This window comes from Sciurus vulgaris (assembly GCF_902686455.1).
Source record: "Sciurus vulgaris genome assembly, chromosome: 5".
NCBI lineage: Eukaryota > Metazoa > Chordata > Mammalia > Rodentia > Sciuridae > Sciurus > Sciurus vulgaris.
In genome coordinates, this window is record NC_136465.1 from 126,784,806 (window position 1) to 126,797,193 (window position 12,388).

The following is a 12,388-nucleotide window of genomic DNA, read 5'->3' on the forward strand; positions in this document are numbered from 1 at the left end:
CTCTATCCCTGAGCCCCAGCCCCAGCCACCTGACTTGTACTCTTATGTGGGCAAACTTTGTGCTTTCTGAACTATGTTATATCTCAATCATGATGCTTTTAAAAAAAGACCTTGTTAATAAATTAGCAGTGCCTACAAGATTTCGAAATCGATTGTGAATCCTTCTTTCCTTTTCCATTCTTCTGATCTCCCAAAGCGGTTGCAGTGAAAGACAAAGAACAGCAAACACTCTTATCTTCTGGTGGTGGGGAAATGCTGAGTGGCCCCAGATTTGTGCAGTGAAAGTTGTTTGCACAGCCTGTCTGTAAGCTCAGAGATAAGGGAAAATCCCTCCTGGTTGAAGCCCCACTTAGGTGAAACCTGCCAGAGAAATGGGCCCTTCTGCTTGCTTGAAGGAAAATCCAGGATTTCCTGGTTGGGTCCTTCGTTGTGAACCATTCTAGGCTGTCCATAAAGTTAAAGAGTAAAGTTCTGACACATGCAAGAACAGGATGACCTTGAGCACATTGTTCTGCATGAATTAAGGTGGGTACAAAAGGACGGAAATTGCACAGTTTCCCATATGAAGGACTGTTAGTAGTCGGATTCATTGACACGTGTAGAATGGGGGCCTTAGAAAGTGCAGAGTTGGTGTTGAACTGGTGTAAGGAGTCTCAGTGGGGGAGATGAAGTTCTTGGAGGTGGATGGTGGCACAGTGGTGTGTGCACTTAGTGCCACACACTGCATGCTTAAAAATGGCCGAAATGGTAGTGTTTGTTTAGCACAATTTATTTTTTAAAGTAAGGGTACAATCACTTTGAGGAAAGAGAGGGTGGACCAGGCTGTGTGGATTTCCTACCCTGGGCATCCTTTCTGATGGATGACCTTGCCTCTGCTGCAGCCTCTGGGCGTGAGGGGGATGACGAGGGTGCTCCATGCGGCTTCACCTGCGCCACCTTCATTCTTGACACCCAGGGAGCATCTCCCATGTTCCAGAAAAAGAGAGCCTTGTCATTGGGGCAGGATGAAAGTGTGACCTATAAGGCTGTTGTCATAGAGGGGAGTTATGAGAGACATGTGAGCTTTAAAAAACTGTCCTGTTGCATTGTGATTTTCTGTGGTGGAAGCATGGGTGGTGTTATTTAGGTCGTATTTGAGTGGTGACCCTGAGATATTGGGAAACCTAGACTGAAGTAGGAAAATCAAAATGTGAATGAAACTTGATACCTGCAGACATATCCATATTAAAGACAGAGGGGCTTTAGAAGAGAGATCTGCTTGTGTGCCAGAGGAGTTGTGGCTTTGATGGGCACCACCCAGGGTGAGGTGAGCCATCTGATGTCATCTACTTCCTGGGGTGACATCAGGAAGACAGCTGGGCTGGGGAGATAGCTCAGCTGGTAGAGTGCTTGCCTGGCCAAGCACAAGGCCCTGAGTTGGATCCCCAGTACCGCAAAAAAAAAAAAAAAAAAAAAAAAAAAAAAAAAAAAAAAGGAAGACAGCCAAATCCATAGGGAGTTGAAGTGCTAATCATGGAGGAGACCAAAGCCAAAGTGTTTTCGGAGCACTGTATAGACAAGTGAAGGTTAATTTCTTAGCAGATTATGGGACAGGATTGTGTCTTAGCTCGGAGGGTCAATGAGGAAGAGCCTGAAGACTGGTTTTAAGCACATTCCATAGTCGCCGTTAATGTTTTTGGGGAAATGATTTTCAGAGGCGGTCTTCATCTGTTAAATTCTTTACTGGCATGGGGTGGGGAGGTGAGAGGTGGAGTAAGAGGTGAATTGGGGTAAGGAAGTGATATTTTTGGAACATTTTGAGATAAAAAGTAATTTCCTGATAAGATTAGTTTTCTTCTAAGTGAAACTTGGACTGTGGTCATTCTCTTAACTAATGAAAAAGTCAGAGCAAACTGGACAAGCTTGGAAGAGTTGGGTTCTTGGCTCTTATGCTGAATTCTGAAACTGTGTCCTGACGTGACTTTGAGGATAAGAGGTATCAGTTTTTGTGGACTATCTTATTTTAGTGTGAGGTTTGTTTGTGAATTTTATAATGAATTAAATCAGCTTCTTAATTTTTCTGTTACTTTTCCACTTGGTTGGAGATTGGTTCCAACAATTTGGAACACAGTAAATTTCAAAAGGAAATTTAAGAAAAATCACACACTGAGAATTATTAACATAACACAGGCATGGTGGCACACACCTGTAATCGCAGCTACTTGGATGGTCGAGACAGGAGGACTGCAACTTTGAGGCTAGCCTGGGCCACTTAGACCCTGTCTCAAAATAAAATTTAAAAAGGGCAGGGATGTTACTCAGTGGTGGAGCACCCCAGTGTTCAACCCCCAGCACCATAAAACAACAACCAAAACCCCTAACAGATTCTTTGTTTTTTCAAAAAAAAAAAAAAAAGGGAAAATAGACAGTAACTGCACTAAATGTGATAATTTTTTTCTTTCCACTTGTTTATAATTTGTGATCATTAACCAGTTATGTTCAGGAGCCATTGTTATGGATACTTTAAAGGAAAGTAAAAGATACTAATGGTGTTTAAGGTATGTGTATTGAGTAGTTTATATTGACCAGTATTGTGAGAAAATTGCTTTTGGAACATGTTTTTGTGCTATTGGAGACAAATACAACCTCATGTTTCTTAAGGAAGATCAGTATTTTGTCATGAGTCTAATTTCTTGACTGTTAAGGAGGTCACAAAATCTATAAAAAAAAGTGATTTATTTGCTTTTTCCTTTTAAAAGTAGGGCTAATGACTAAAAATAATATATACTCAATACAGAAAACTTGTAAATTAGGAGGGGGGAAAAAAAAACAATAAAAATGGAGAAGTTTGTGAAAAATCTCTTCCCTTTCGGATGAGGGCAGGTTTTGCTTTTCCCTCCAGGTGGGAGCAAGCAGAGCGCAGCCCTCCCTGCCTCCTCTCTGCACTCCTGCATTTGGAGGATTGGTAGTGTTCCTCTGTCTCTCTCTTCCCATCAGCTTCCAGTCTTTTCCATAGAAGTACAAAGAGCTTTCCTTTCAATTTGTTCATCACTCAGCTCTGTGGTTCTGGTTCGTGGAATAACTTACCCTCCCGGGTAAGTTGTTTCTGAGTCTGGGTCTTGACAGCAGAAGGCGGTTGTGGAGGGAAGGAACCCTTGCTCAGGCATTGGGCCCAGATTCTGGCTTCAGTCAAATTGCAGCTAAGGAGCAAATTGAAATCGCTTTGCTCATATAAGTGCTGATAATGATTCTTGGTTAAAACTTTTGAATTTACCTGGTGCGTGACAGACTCTCAGGGAGAGTTCTCTGTAGGGATGCAATGTATCATTCATTCAGAAGTGTTTATTGAGCACCAACTATATGCTGGGCTTACTTTAGGTGTTGGATTCCAAACCAGAAAAGAAAATCTCTGCCTTTGTGGAGCTCTGATTCTTGTGGGAGAAGCTGGTAATAAACAAGATAAATACCTAAAATTCAGGATTTACCAGATAGTGTAAGTGCCAAGGAGAAGAAAGTCAAGTTTCCATGTGGAGGATCAGGGTGTGTGTGTTGGATGAGGGGAATGTTGAAGGGTTATAGCTGCATGTTGTTCTCATGTGAAATGTGTTTAATTCCCAGCTGGGGACCAGACCCCACCCTAGTGTTGAAATGAACTTCCTGGATGTCCCTGGCTTTTTGGGCTCTGTGTCTTGCCGGGTTGAGAGTGAGGGCCCCAGCAATAGGCATATGGTTTGTGGGGGGACATTTGTGTGTGGCCTTTGGATATACATGAAGAATACTTAGAATAGTGCCAAGCAGTCAATAAATTCTGGCTTTTATGTGTTAACTCTGAATTATGTCTTCTGTTAAAAGAAGACTCAGGGTTTTAAATAGAAACTGGAGGGGCCACTTTTGTGGATAAAGTGCACAGTGCTTGAAGCAGTTATATTACATAAGTACCAAATTTGGAGCATGCAATGATGTTGATCCTCCCCATCTTCCCCACACTGGCACTTCTCTTCACATTGCTCGCCTCCGAGTTCCCCTTCCCCTTTCATCCCCTGGGGGAATTTTGGAGAAGATTTTTAAGGCAGGAGCCTTGGATCTGTACATAGCAGAGCCCTAGCCCTTCTCATGTTATTACCTGGTGAATCATTAGTCAACAGGAAGTAACGTTCCCAGAGTACAGCCAGGTTTCTAGAAATGTGCTTGGACGAAGGGAAGAGGATGAGAAATCCAGTAAAGGTGTGTTGCATGCTGATTAATGGGGGGGAAAATGCAGTGGTTTCCCAAACTTTAGCCATTTCTTGTTTACTAACTAAATTTGGATTTTGGAAAACCCAAATCATTTTAGGGTTGTAGATTTATTCAGTGGTTTACACCTTTTAAGTTTTGATTACTTCTTGGTGGTGCTTTTTAGTTTAAGGAATATGATTCTATAACTGCTGTTAAAAATTAAACTTTAAGGGCTGGGCCTGTAGCTCAGAGCATCTGCCTAGCATGTGTGAGGCACTGGGTTCAATCCTCAGCAATGAAAATGAAGGTATCATGCCCATGTACAACTAAAAAAAATTTTTTTAAATATTTAAAAAAAATTATTAAAATATTTAAACCACTTACCAAATGCTGCTGCTCGTTATCTCAGTTCTCTGTAGAGTATTTGTATCTGTTTAGCAGTGGTGACTTAGTCGCTTTATGATAGGTGTCCATTGAAAAGTACCTCTCCACGGCTCCACAGCCCTTAAAAGGTAGAGGTCCAAAATTAAAAGTTATAAAGTCCTCTGTTGGTTATGGTACTTTGTGGGCTAAATCATCTTCTTTAAAAAAAAAAAAAAAAATTTTTAGATGTTGATAGACCTTTATTTTATTCATTCATTTATATGTGGTATGAGAATTGAACTCAATGCCTCACACATGCTAGGCAAATGCTCTACCATTGAGCTCTGCAACCCAAACCCTAAATCATCATCTTATACCAAAAAAGTAGTGTAGTGGCAAGTTTCAGGAACTGCATGGATCTTGGTTAGAATCTCAGTCCCTTTTAAAACCAGTTGTGTACAATTTGGGTAGGTTAATTTCTTCTCAGTTTTCTCATGTTCAAAGTAATTATTATTATCAACTCACCAGGTTCTTGTGAAGAATGGTTTGATATCATGTGCATGTAGCCCAATGTAGGTGCTAAAATTCATTCCAACTAGTTTCACATCTGTTGGAAAGAGTTTGTTCATTGTTTACTTTTTTTTTGTTTGTTTTTTTGGTTTTTTTTTTTTCTTTTTTTTGGTACTGGGGATTGAACCCAAGGGCATTTAACCACTGAGCCCCATCTCCAGCCCTTTTAATATTTTATTTAAAGACAGGGTCTCGCTAAGCTGCTGAGGCTGGCATTAACTCACAATCCTCCTGCCTCAGCCTCCTGAGCCACTGGGAATACAGGCGTATGCCTTCGCACCTGGCCATTGTTCACTTTTAATGTAGATTTTGAGAGTCTCCAGTCAGATTTTTAAATCTAACATTATTGGGCTGGGAAGAGTGCTTGCCTTGCAAGAACAAGGCCCTGAGTTCGATCCTCAGTACTGCAAAAAAAAAAAAAAAAAAACACAAAAAAACAAAATAAGTCTAACATTATTGTTAAATACCAAGTTCAGTAATAAACACTAAGAGTAGCAGCAATGATACCGATGCTAAGCAAACATTTTTAAGTATTCCTGCTGTGTTATCTGGTTACTCTGAACAAGGGTCCTTTGAGGGTAGGTGTATTTATTATGTTCATTTTGCTGAAAAGAAATTGAGGTCTAAAGATTTAGAAAGTGATGAGAGATAAAAGCTGTGTTAAAAGATGACTTTTCCTTGGTCAAGATAACATGTTGCAGAGCCCTTGTAAGTGGGTGGTAGGTGATGGCGTTAGGAACTTTCTATTTGAAGAGGTTCACATTTGCAGGGCAGAGGTCAAGCCTGCCCTCCTGTTACTATAATATCTTGGGACCCTCTGAGTACTGATTGAATGGAATCCCAAAGGTCTAGCTGGCATGTTCTGTAGTCTTCCTGAAAATCCTCGGGTTGTCTCTAACTTTGCTTCCTTCTAAGTAGATCTGTTTACCTGGGGAATAACTGGATAACTGCTGATTATTCTGAGTTGCCACAGGAATGAGGGTCCAGCCTATAGCCTCTGTTTTGCAAGGAAGGAAATAGACTGGAAAACCACATGAGATAGTTTGGTCACCAGATACCTCAGGCAGGACTGAGCCTTCATGGTCCGCATCAGTCTATCTTTCTCCAGATGGATTCCTGATGTTGAGGCTCACCTGGCAGTGGTGAACCATTTAACAGTATAAACCTTTTGATGCACCCAGTATTCCAGTTATCTGTAAATTAAAACATTTGAAATCTAGAATGCAACATTACTTTTTTTCCATTATATTTGTTCTTCTTTCTGCTTCTCTCTTTGAGTGTTGACATGTTAGTGAACGCAGAGAAAAGTTCCATCGATTTCACAGTGTTTTAAAATACGACCAAAGAAACTACCAACCAATAGGAAAACCTTGATTGGATCAAAAATATCCATGAAGGTATTTTGGGAGCACAGAGGAATTCTGAATGTGGGATGGATATTGGATGATATTAAGGAATTATAATTCATTTTCTTAGGTATGATAAGGATGGTTTGATTATGTAAGAAAATGGCCTTATTCTTTGTTAGTTTGTTTGTTTCTTTTTTTAGTACTGGGGATTGAACCCAAGAATGCTTTGCCACTGAGCTACATTCTCAGCTCTTTTATTTTGAGACAGGGTCTCACTAAGTTGCTGAGGCTGGCCTTGAACTTGCAATCCTCTTGCCTTAGCCTCCTGAGTCACTGGGATTAAGGTGTGTGTTACTGCATCCAGCTTGAAAATGACCTTATTCTTGAGATTCATGCTTTAAAATGTAAAGGGTTTGAAGGTCATCACAACTGTGAGTTGGAAATGGTTCCACAAAAACAAAGCATCCCCCTTCCACAGGGGTGGGAGTAAACCTACTGCAGGGCAGCATCAGCCCTCACCCAGTAACACACAGTTTATCTTAGGGAAGATGGACTAGTCCAAAGAAACCAGCCTGTGCTGTGACCCTGTCCCTCCCCCTCCTACTAGGATGAGCTCCTCAAGGGCAGGGTCTGTTTTTGAATCTTCCCAAACTGCAGTGCAGGGTACCCTATAACCACTGTGGAATAAATTGGAGAACAATGTGACCAGCACAACTAGTGTAATGGCAGTGACCCTTTGTCCTTGCAGATGGGCCAGCCAGCCAGCGGCAATCCAAGGATGAGGGGAATTTGCAGGAAAAGAGACTGGGTTAATAATGTATATGAAAAGGAGAAGCAGGACGCTGGCAGCACAACCTCAATCTCCAAGACCCATGTGTTTTTGCAGAAAATGGCAGGTGCCACCACCTAGTGAAAACTGAACTGTGTGAAACATCCCATCCCAAGCTCTGGAATTTGGTTCAGTCTCAGGCTGGGCCAGTTAGAAGTTTTTAAAGGCCGGAATGGACTTGGGGCTGCTGTCCATTCTCAGGCAGTATGGTGAAGGGACGGAAAACATACTGTTCCGAGCTTAATTCATGGCCTGTTGCTCATATGTCTTTTACTTTGTTTAGTGTTTTTTTCAAGATCTACAGTGAGAATAAGCAGCTGTAGTCAACGTTCTTCCTCTAGCACTAGGCAAATACTTATGGTGTTTGCTATAGAATGGAATTAGTTATGGAATGCTGATGTTTATTTTCTGATTTAGGATGAAAGAAGTAAGGCATAAAGAAGAAAAATCATTACCAATATAGACTTGAAATCCTTTTTTCTGGCTTGTCTTTCACTTGTTTTCTTTTGAAGTACTGATGAGTTCAGAGTGGTTAACAGACTCTAAAAATACCCGTTAGCAGCATGCTAAGTATTTTCTCTTTGTCTAAAATTAACCACTTTGAGCTGTGTACTGTGGTTTTCCCAAGCGCTCCATTAGGTGCTCTGGCTACTTCTTTCTGTGGTGCTGGGTGCTCTGGACAATCTGTCTTGCAGGAGAGTCCACCGAGCAGTTTGCAGATTAGACACCTCCTCCTCCAGGGATGTCTCGGTGTGTTCTTCCTGTGCTCTTTTGTATCACCTGCCTCTTTGTCCCCTCTTAGTGACCCTTTCCACACCCCCATGCCTGTGCTCTGTTGACTGTTGTGTCTCAGTACTTCACAAAAACTGTTTAAGTAGTTAGTTGCTTAATAGATTAATTTGTCAAAAGCCAAAATGGGTCCATTTCTAAGCAGAGGGAAAGGAAAATATTATTTATTGGTGGTGTCTATAAAGAGATTTGTTTTTTCACATGAAAACGAAAAAGGAAAGAAGAGCAGAAAAGCAAGAAAGTGAGAGCAAAAGTAGTTGAGAGCTCAGTGGCCCAGAAGTGTTACAGGGACAGGTTGTGGAAGGAGGGTCAGCTGAGGAGTCTGCACGGACAGGGGCATGGGAAGAGAAGAGCCAACCACTACCTGCCTTTCTTCTGCATTGGACATTTCTGAGACTTGTCTTAGTTTTAAAAACAGTATCAGTGCTTTGAAAATGGTTTACTCAATGGGTGTGGTGCTGCACATCTGTGGTTCCAGCTACTTCTTCAACTTAGTGAAACCCTAACTCAAAATAAAAATACAAAGGTTGGGGGATGTAGCTCAGTGATAGAGTGGCTCTGGGTTCAATTCTCAGTACTGCAAAAAAGAAAAAGAAAATTTTTACCTCATTGTAGGCAATTGGGGAACATAGGAACACATTTTTTGCAAGTAGGCTAGTTAACAGTTTAGTCTGGGTATGTGCATACATGTTTTCTTTCTCTTGTAAATTTGGGGCTGGGTCATAGCTTCTAATATTTCTATCTTAGATGTCTTCCCATTTTCTAGGTGTTGGGGTATTTAAGGAGGATCAAATTTCATCCCACTTTGATACCTGTGTTCTCTCAATCAGTTGAGAAGGAGACAGGAGAAAGGCAGATGAATACCAAAATTTACCTTTTATCTCCCAAAACGGATAAAGCCGATGGTAGAGAATGTAGCTGTTCCTGTGTGCAAGTGCCTTCCTGAAGCCCAGCTGCATAGTTGCAGGGATCACCCCCGTCCCCAGTCAGAGCAGACTGTTGGCCCCTAAAAGATCAGATGGAGGGGCTGGCTATGATGCAGGCCCACTTTCTTCTTCAGACTTGGGGATTCCTTTAGCTCTTCATTTCCACTGAGAGGTGAGAACTTGGCACCCACGAGGTTCTGTACTTTCCCAAAGTAACATACTGACTGGCAACAGATTTTTACTGGGCTCTGTAGGCAATTTGGTAAGAGTAGAAAGGGCTTGGTTTTGAAGTAGGTTTATATTCTTTCTTCCTCTATGACCTTGTCCTTGGTTTATGCATCTATACAATGGGTTAAGCTTTCCCCCTGGGCTGCTGGGAGAGTTATATAAGGAATAATGTGAATAGCCTGCACTTCCTCAGAACCAGTGATGCAAATGTCACCCAGCCTGCTCAGGGTGCTTTCCTCTATACCAGTCCATTTGTGCTCTCTGATTTGGAGCTTTAGGTGATTGGAAAGTAGTTCTCAGTAGAGTGGGTGACTCTATGGTGACTTTTCAATTTGAATTTTTGGGAGGAACAAAATTGTTCTTAAGGAACTAAATAAATTGGAAGAATTGTATTTATTATACCCTCCTTAGAACAACTTGGGTCATACCCTGAGATGGTTTTGTAGCCAGGGTTGAACAGTATGATCTGTGCAAGCCTTGAAAAGAACATTCTTTCAATGTATGTATGTATTTATTTATTTATTTATTTCAGTTTTTAAGTTTTTATTTATTTGTTGTGCGTATTGGGGATTGAACTCAGGGGTGCCTTATCATTGAGTTACGTGGTACCTACATGGTACCCTTTTTGCTTTTTGTTTTGAGACAGAGTCTTGCTAAGTTGCTGAGGCTGGCTTCAAACTTGGGATCCTTTTGCCTCAACCTCCTGAATTGCAGGGATTATACCTGTGCTCTGCTGAAGTTTAGTTTTGTTATGCGTGTTATAGGACTCTATGAACTAATTTGTAGGGGAGGAAATGGGTAGCTTAAGTGAATGAGTGTAAAGATGAAACTTTCACATGTATGTATAAGGGATCTGGCCCAGCACATGTAAAATCCTACCTTCTTTCTTGGCATTTCCTTAGATGTCCTGTAGTGAAACAGTCTCTGTGTCCTCAGGGACACTTGCTACAGGCAGTGACACACGTGGGGAGAAGGATGTAGTGCTAAGCAGCGCTTTCCTGTGTTTAATTCTGTGCTGACCCTCCTCTTAGTGTCTGCTCCTCGCTTCCTGTCCAGAGTTTTAGCTTGGAGTGAGGTACAGCTGTGAAACTGAGTCTGCACAGCTTTGATCCATAGGGCTTGTAGTGCTAACCATGGTTTAACTCAACTTCTGTTTTTCTTCTCTGTGCCCAAATCAGCCTTTTGAGTAGGTTTGCAGTTCAGACCTATAACTGAGCCTTTCTCTGGGGTGACTGCCTGGGCCTCTGACCCCCAGCATGAGGAAAGGTGGAGCAGGCTTCCTCTCAGCCTTGGACTTCCTGTGCTTGCCCCTGTGGAGGAAAAGGATCTAGAGGCCTTGTGAACCCTCAAGTTATACAAGTAACACTTCTGCACGACAGAGACAATGTAAATTGTTATAAATTCCAAAAAAATAAAATAAAATAAAACACTGGCAGCCCAGTTTCCAAGGCAGTTGGAGAGTAGCTTTTATTTATAAATTGGTCAACTGATTAAGTGATGTTAAAACCTACTTTTCCTTTTGACAGCCCTTGTTAACAGTATTCTTATTAACTTTTTAATGGCTAGAGAAGTCCATTTTATTTCACAGATCACAGTATGGCAGCTTCCCTTACCGAAGGGATCTCTGTTTTGCTCTTTCTGGCACCTTCTGTATGTCAGTATCTAAGTGCAGTCGGCTGTCAGCAGAACACTCAGTCTTGCCACGGTGGTGCCTCTGTTAATTTGGGGGTGGCAGTCGGCACATGAAAGTGGTCTTCTGGCAAAGTGCTCAGTCGCTTTGTTTATTTTTGTTTCCAAGGCTGCTTATTTTATTTTTTATACATGAAAGCCTTCCTGCGTTTTCCAGATTTTATTCTTTGTTCCCTGATTAACTAAATCATACAGACTCCTGAGACATTCTTTTGAAAATTTAGTAAAAATTTAGAAATTTAATTTAGAAAGAGGAGGGGCACCCCCGGTCTCATCAACCAGGCACAAACCACTATTAGCATTTGGCCTATTTCCTTTCAGTCTTTAGGCTTTTTTTTTTTAAACATTGTTTGTCTTACAAGGTATACAGTTTCTTCCCCAATTTCTTTTTTCATTTCATTTAAAAACTCTTCTACAGGCTTCATGTTAACGGCTCCTATGAGGCCCTTCTTAGGACATGACAGTATTCAGCCATTTCCTTAATGCTGGAAATACAGTATTCTAATTTTCTAATTAATTCTCTTTGACCTTGGCCAGGTTAATAATTCCCTAGTAAGTTGCCAGGTGTATTACTATTCCTCTCTGCAAAATTCAGATGGCTACTGGACTAAATGACCAGACCTCCACAAACCAAGTGGGTGGTGGGGAAGGCCACTTATCCTGGCGTGCTCTGTGGGGCTCTCCTCTTATTGTTTGGCCTTACTGTCTTTGGATCAAACAGACCAGGTACGAACCTCATTTAGCCCCCACTAACTGCATGTTCTCAGGCGAATTCATCCTCCAAAGCCTGTTTTCCTTCTAGCAAAATAAAGAGTAACTGTGGAACCTGGTTCCAAAGTCTTCATGGGAATTTTTTGTAGGAATTTGGTCAGGTCATGGAGGGTGTGGGATGGTGTTTGGAGTGGTGGTCACAAGTTCAACAAGGGGAGCTGCTGCTGTTCCCATCCCACCCCATGCCTGCTCCCAGGGATTTGGGTTGACTGATCCTGACTCATCCAGTTGTGGGATAGGGACCAGATAGGAAAGGGAGGCAAAATAAGGGGAGGTGGAGTTGAGAAGACTTTTCTTTCCTTCTAAATGTAGAGAATTTCATTTTTTGGGCTGTGCCTGAGCCCTCAAAAGTACGTGTGGGCTGAAATTGGGCCACCTGGCTGGGTATGGTGATATGGCTAGGAGTACTAGGCCTGGACAGTCTCCCTGCAGAGGACCTTCTCCCTTCTCTCTGCTCTGGTCTCTGTGAGCATTGCCTATCCTGACTCTGTCCAGCCCATGTTCCTGACATGCCCCCAATGATTTGCGTGTTTCTCTGCCCACCCACACCAGAGCAGGAGGCCAGGAGGTGATCTCTATTTAAAATGTGCCGCTCTGGGAGGCACTCATCCTCCTGGGTTTGATTTGAATCTCTCTACTGTATCTTTTGATTATTTGACATATTTTTACATCCTTGGTAG

At 41.9% G+C, this 12,388-nt stretch overlaps 1 protein-coding gene across 2 annotated transcripts in view; it reads left to right on the plus strand.

Moving 5' to 3' along the window:
• Nucleotides 1–12,388, plus strand: part of RASSF3 (Ras association domain family member 3) — a 69,757-nt gene that overhangs the window by 36,286 nt on the left and 21,083 nt on the right. The window contains exon 1 of one of the 2 annotated variants that reach the window (XM_079139698.1): nt 2,838–4,203. The exons of the other annotated variant lie outside the window; for it this stretch is intronic. Coding sequence (XP_078995824.1) covers nt 4,162–4,203 — 42 coding nt within the window. The 5' untranslated portion in view covers nt 2,838–4,161. Of the gene's footprint in view, nt 1–2,837; nt 4,204–12,388 lie in introns of those variants that run through there. 2 annotated transcript variants of the gene reach the window in all.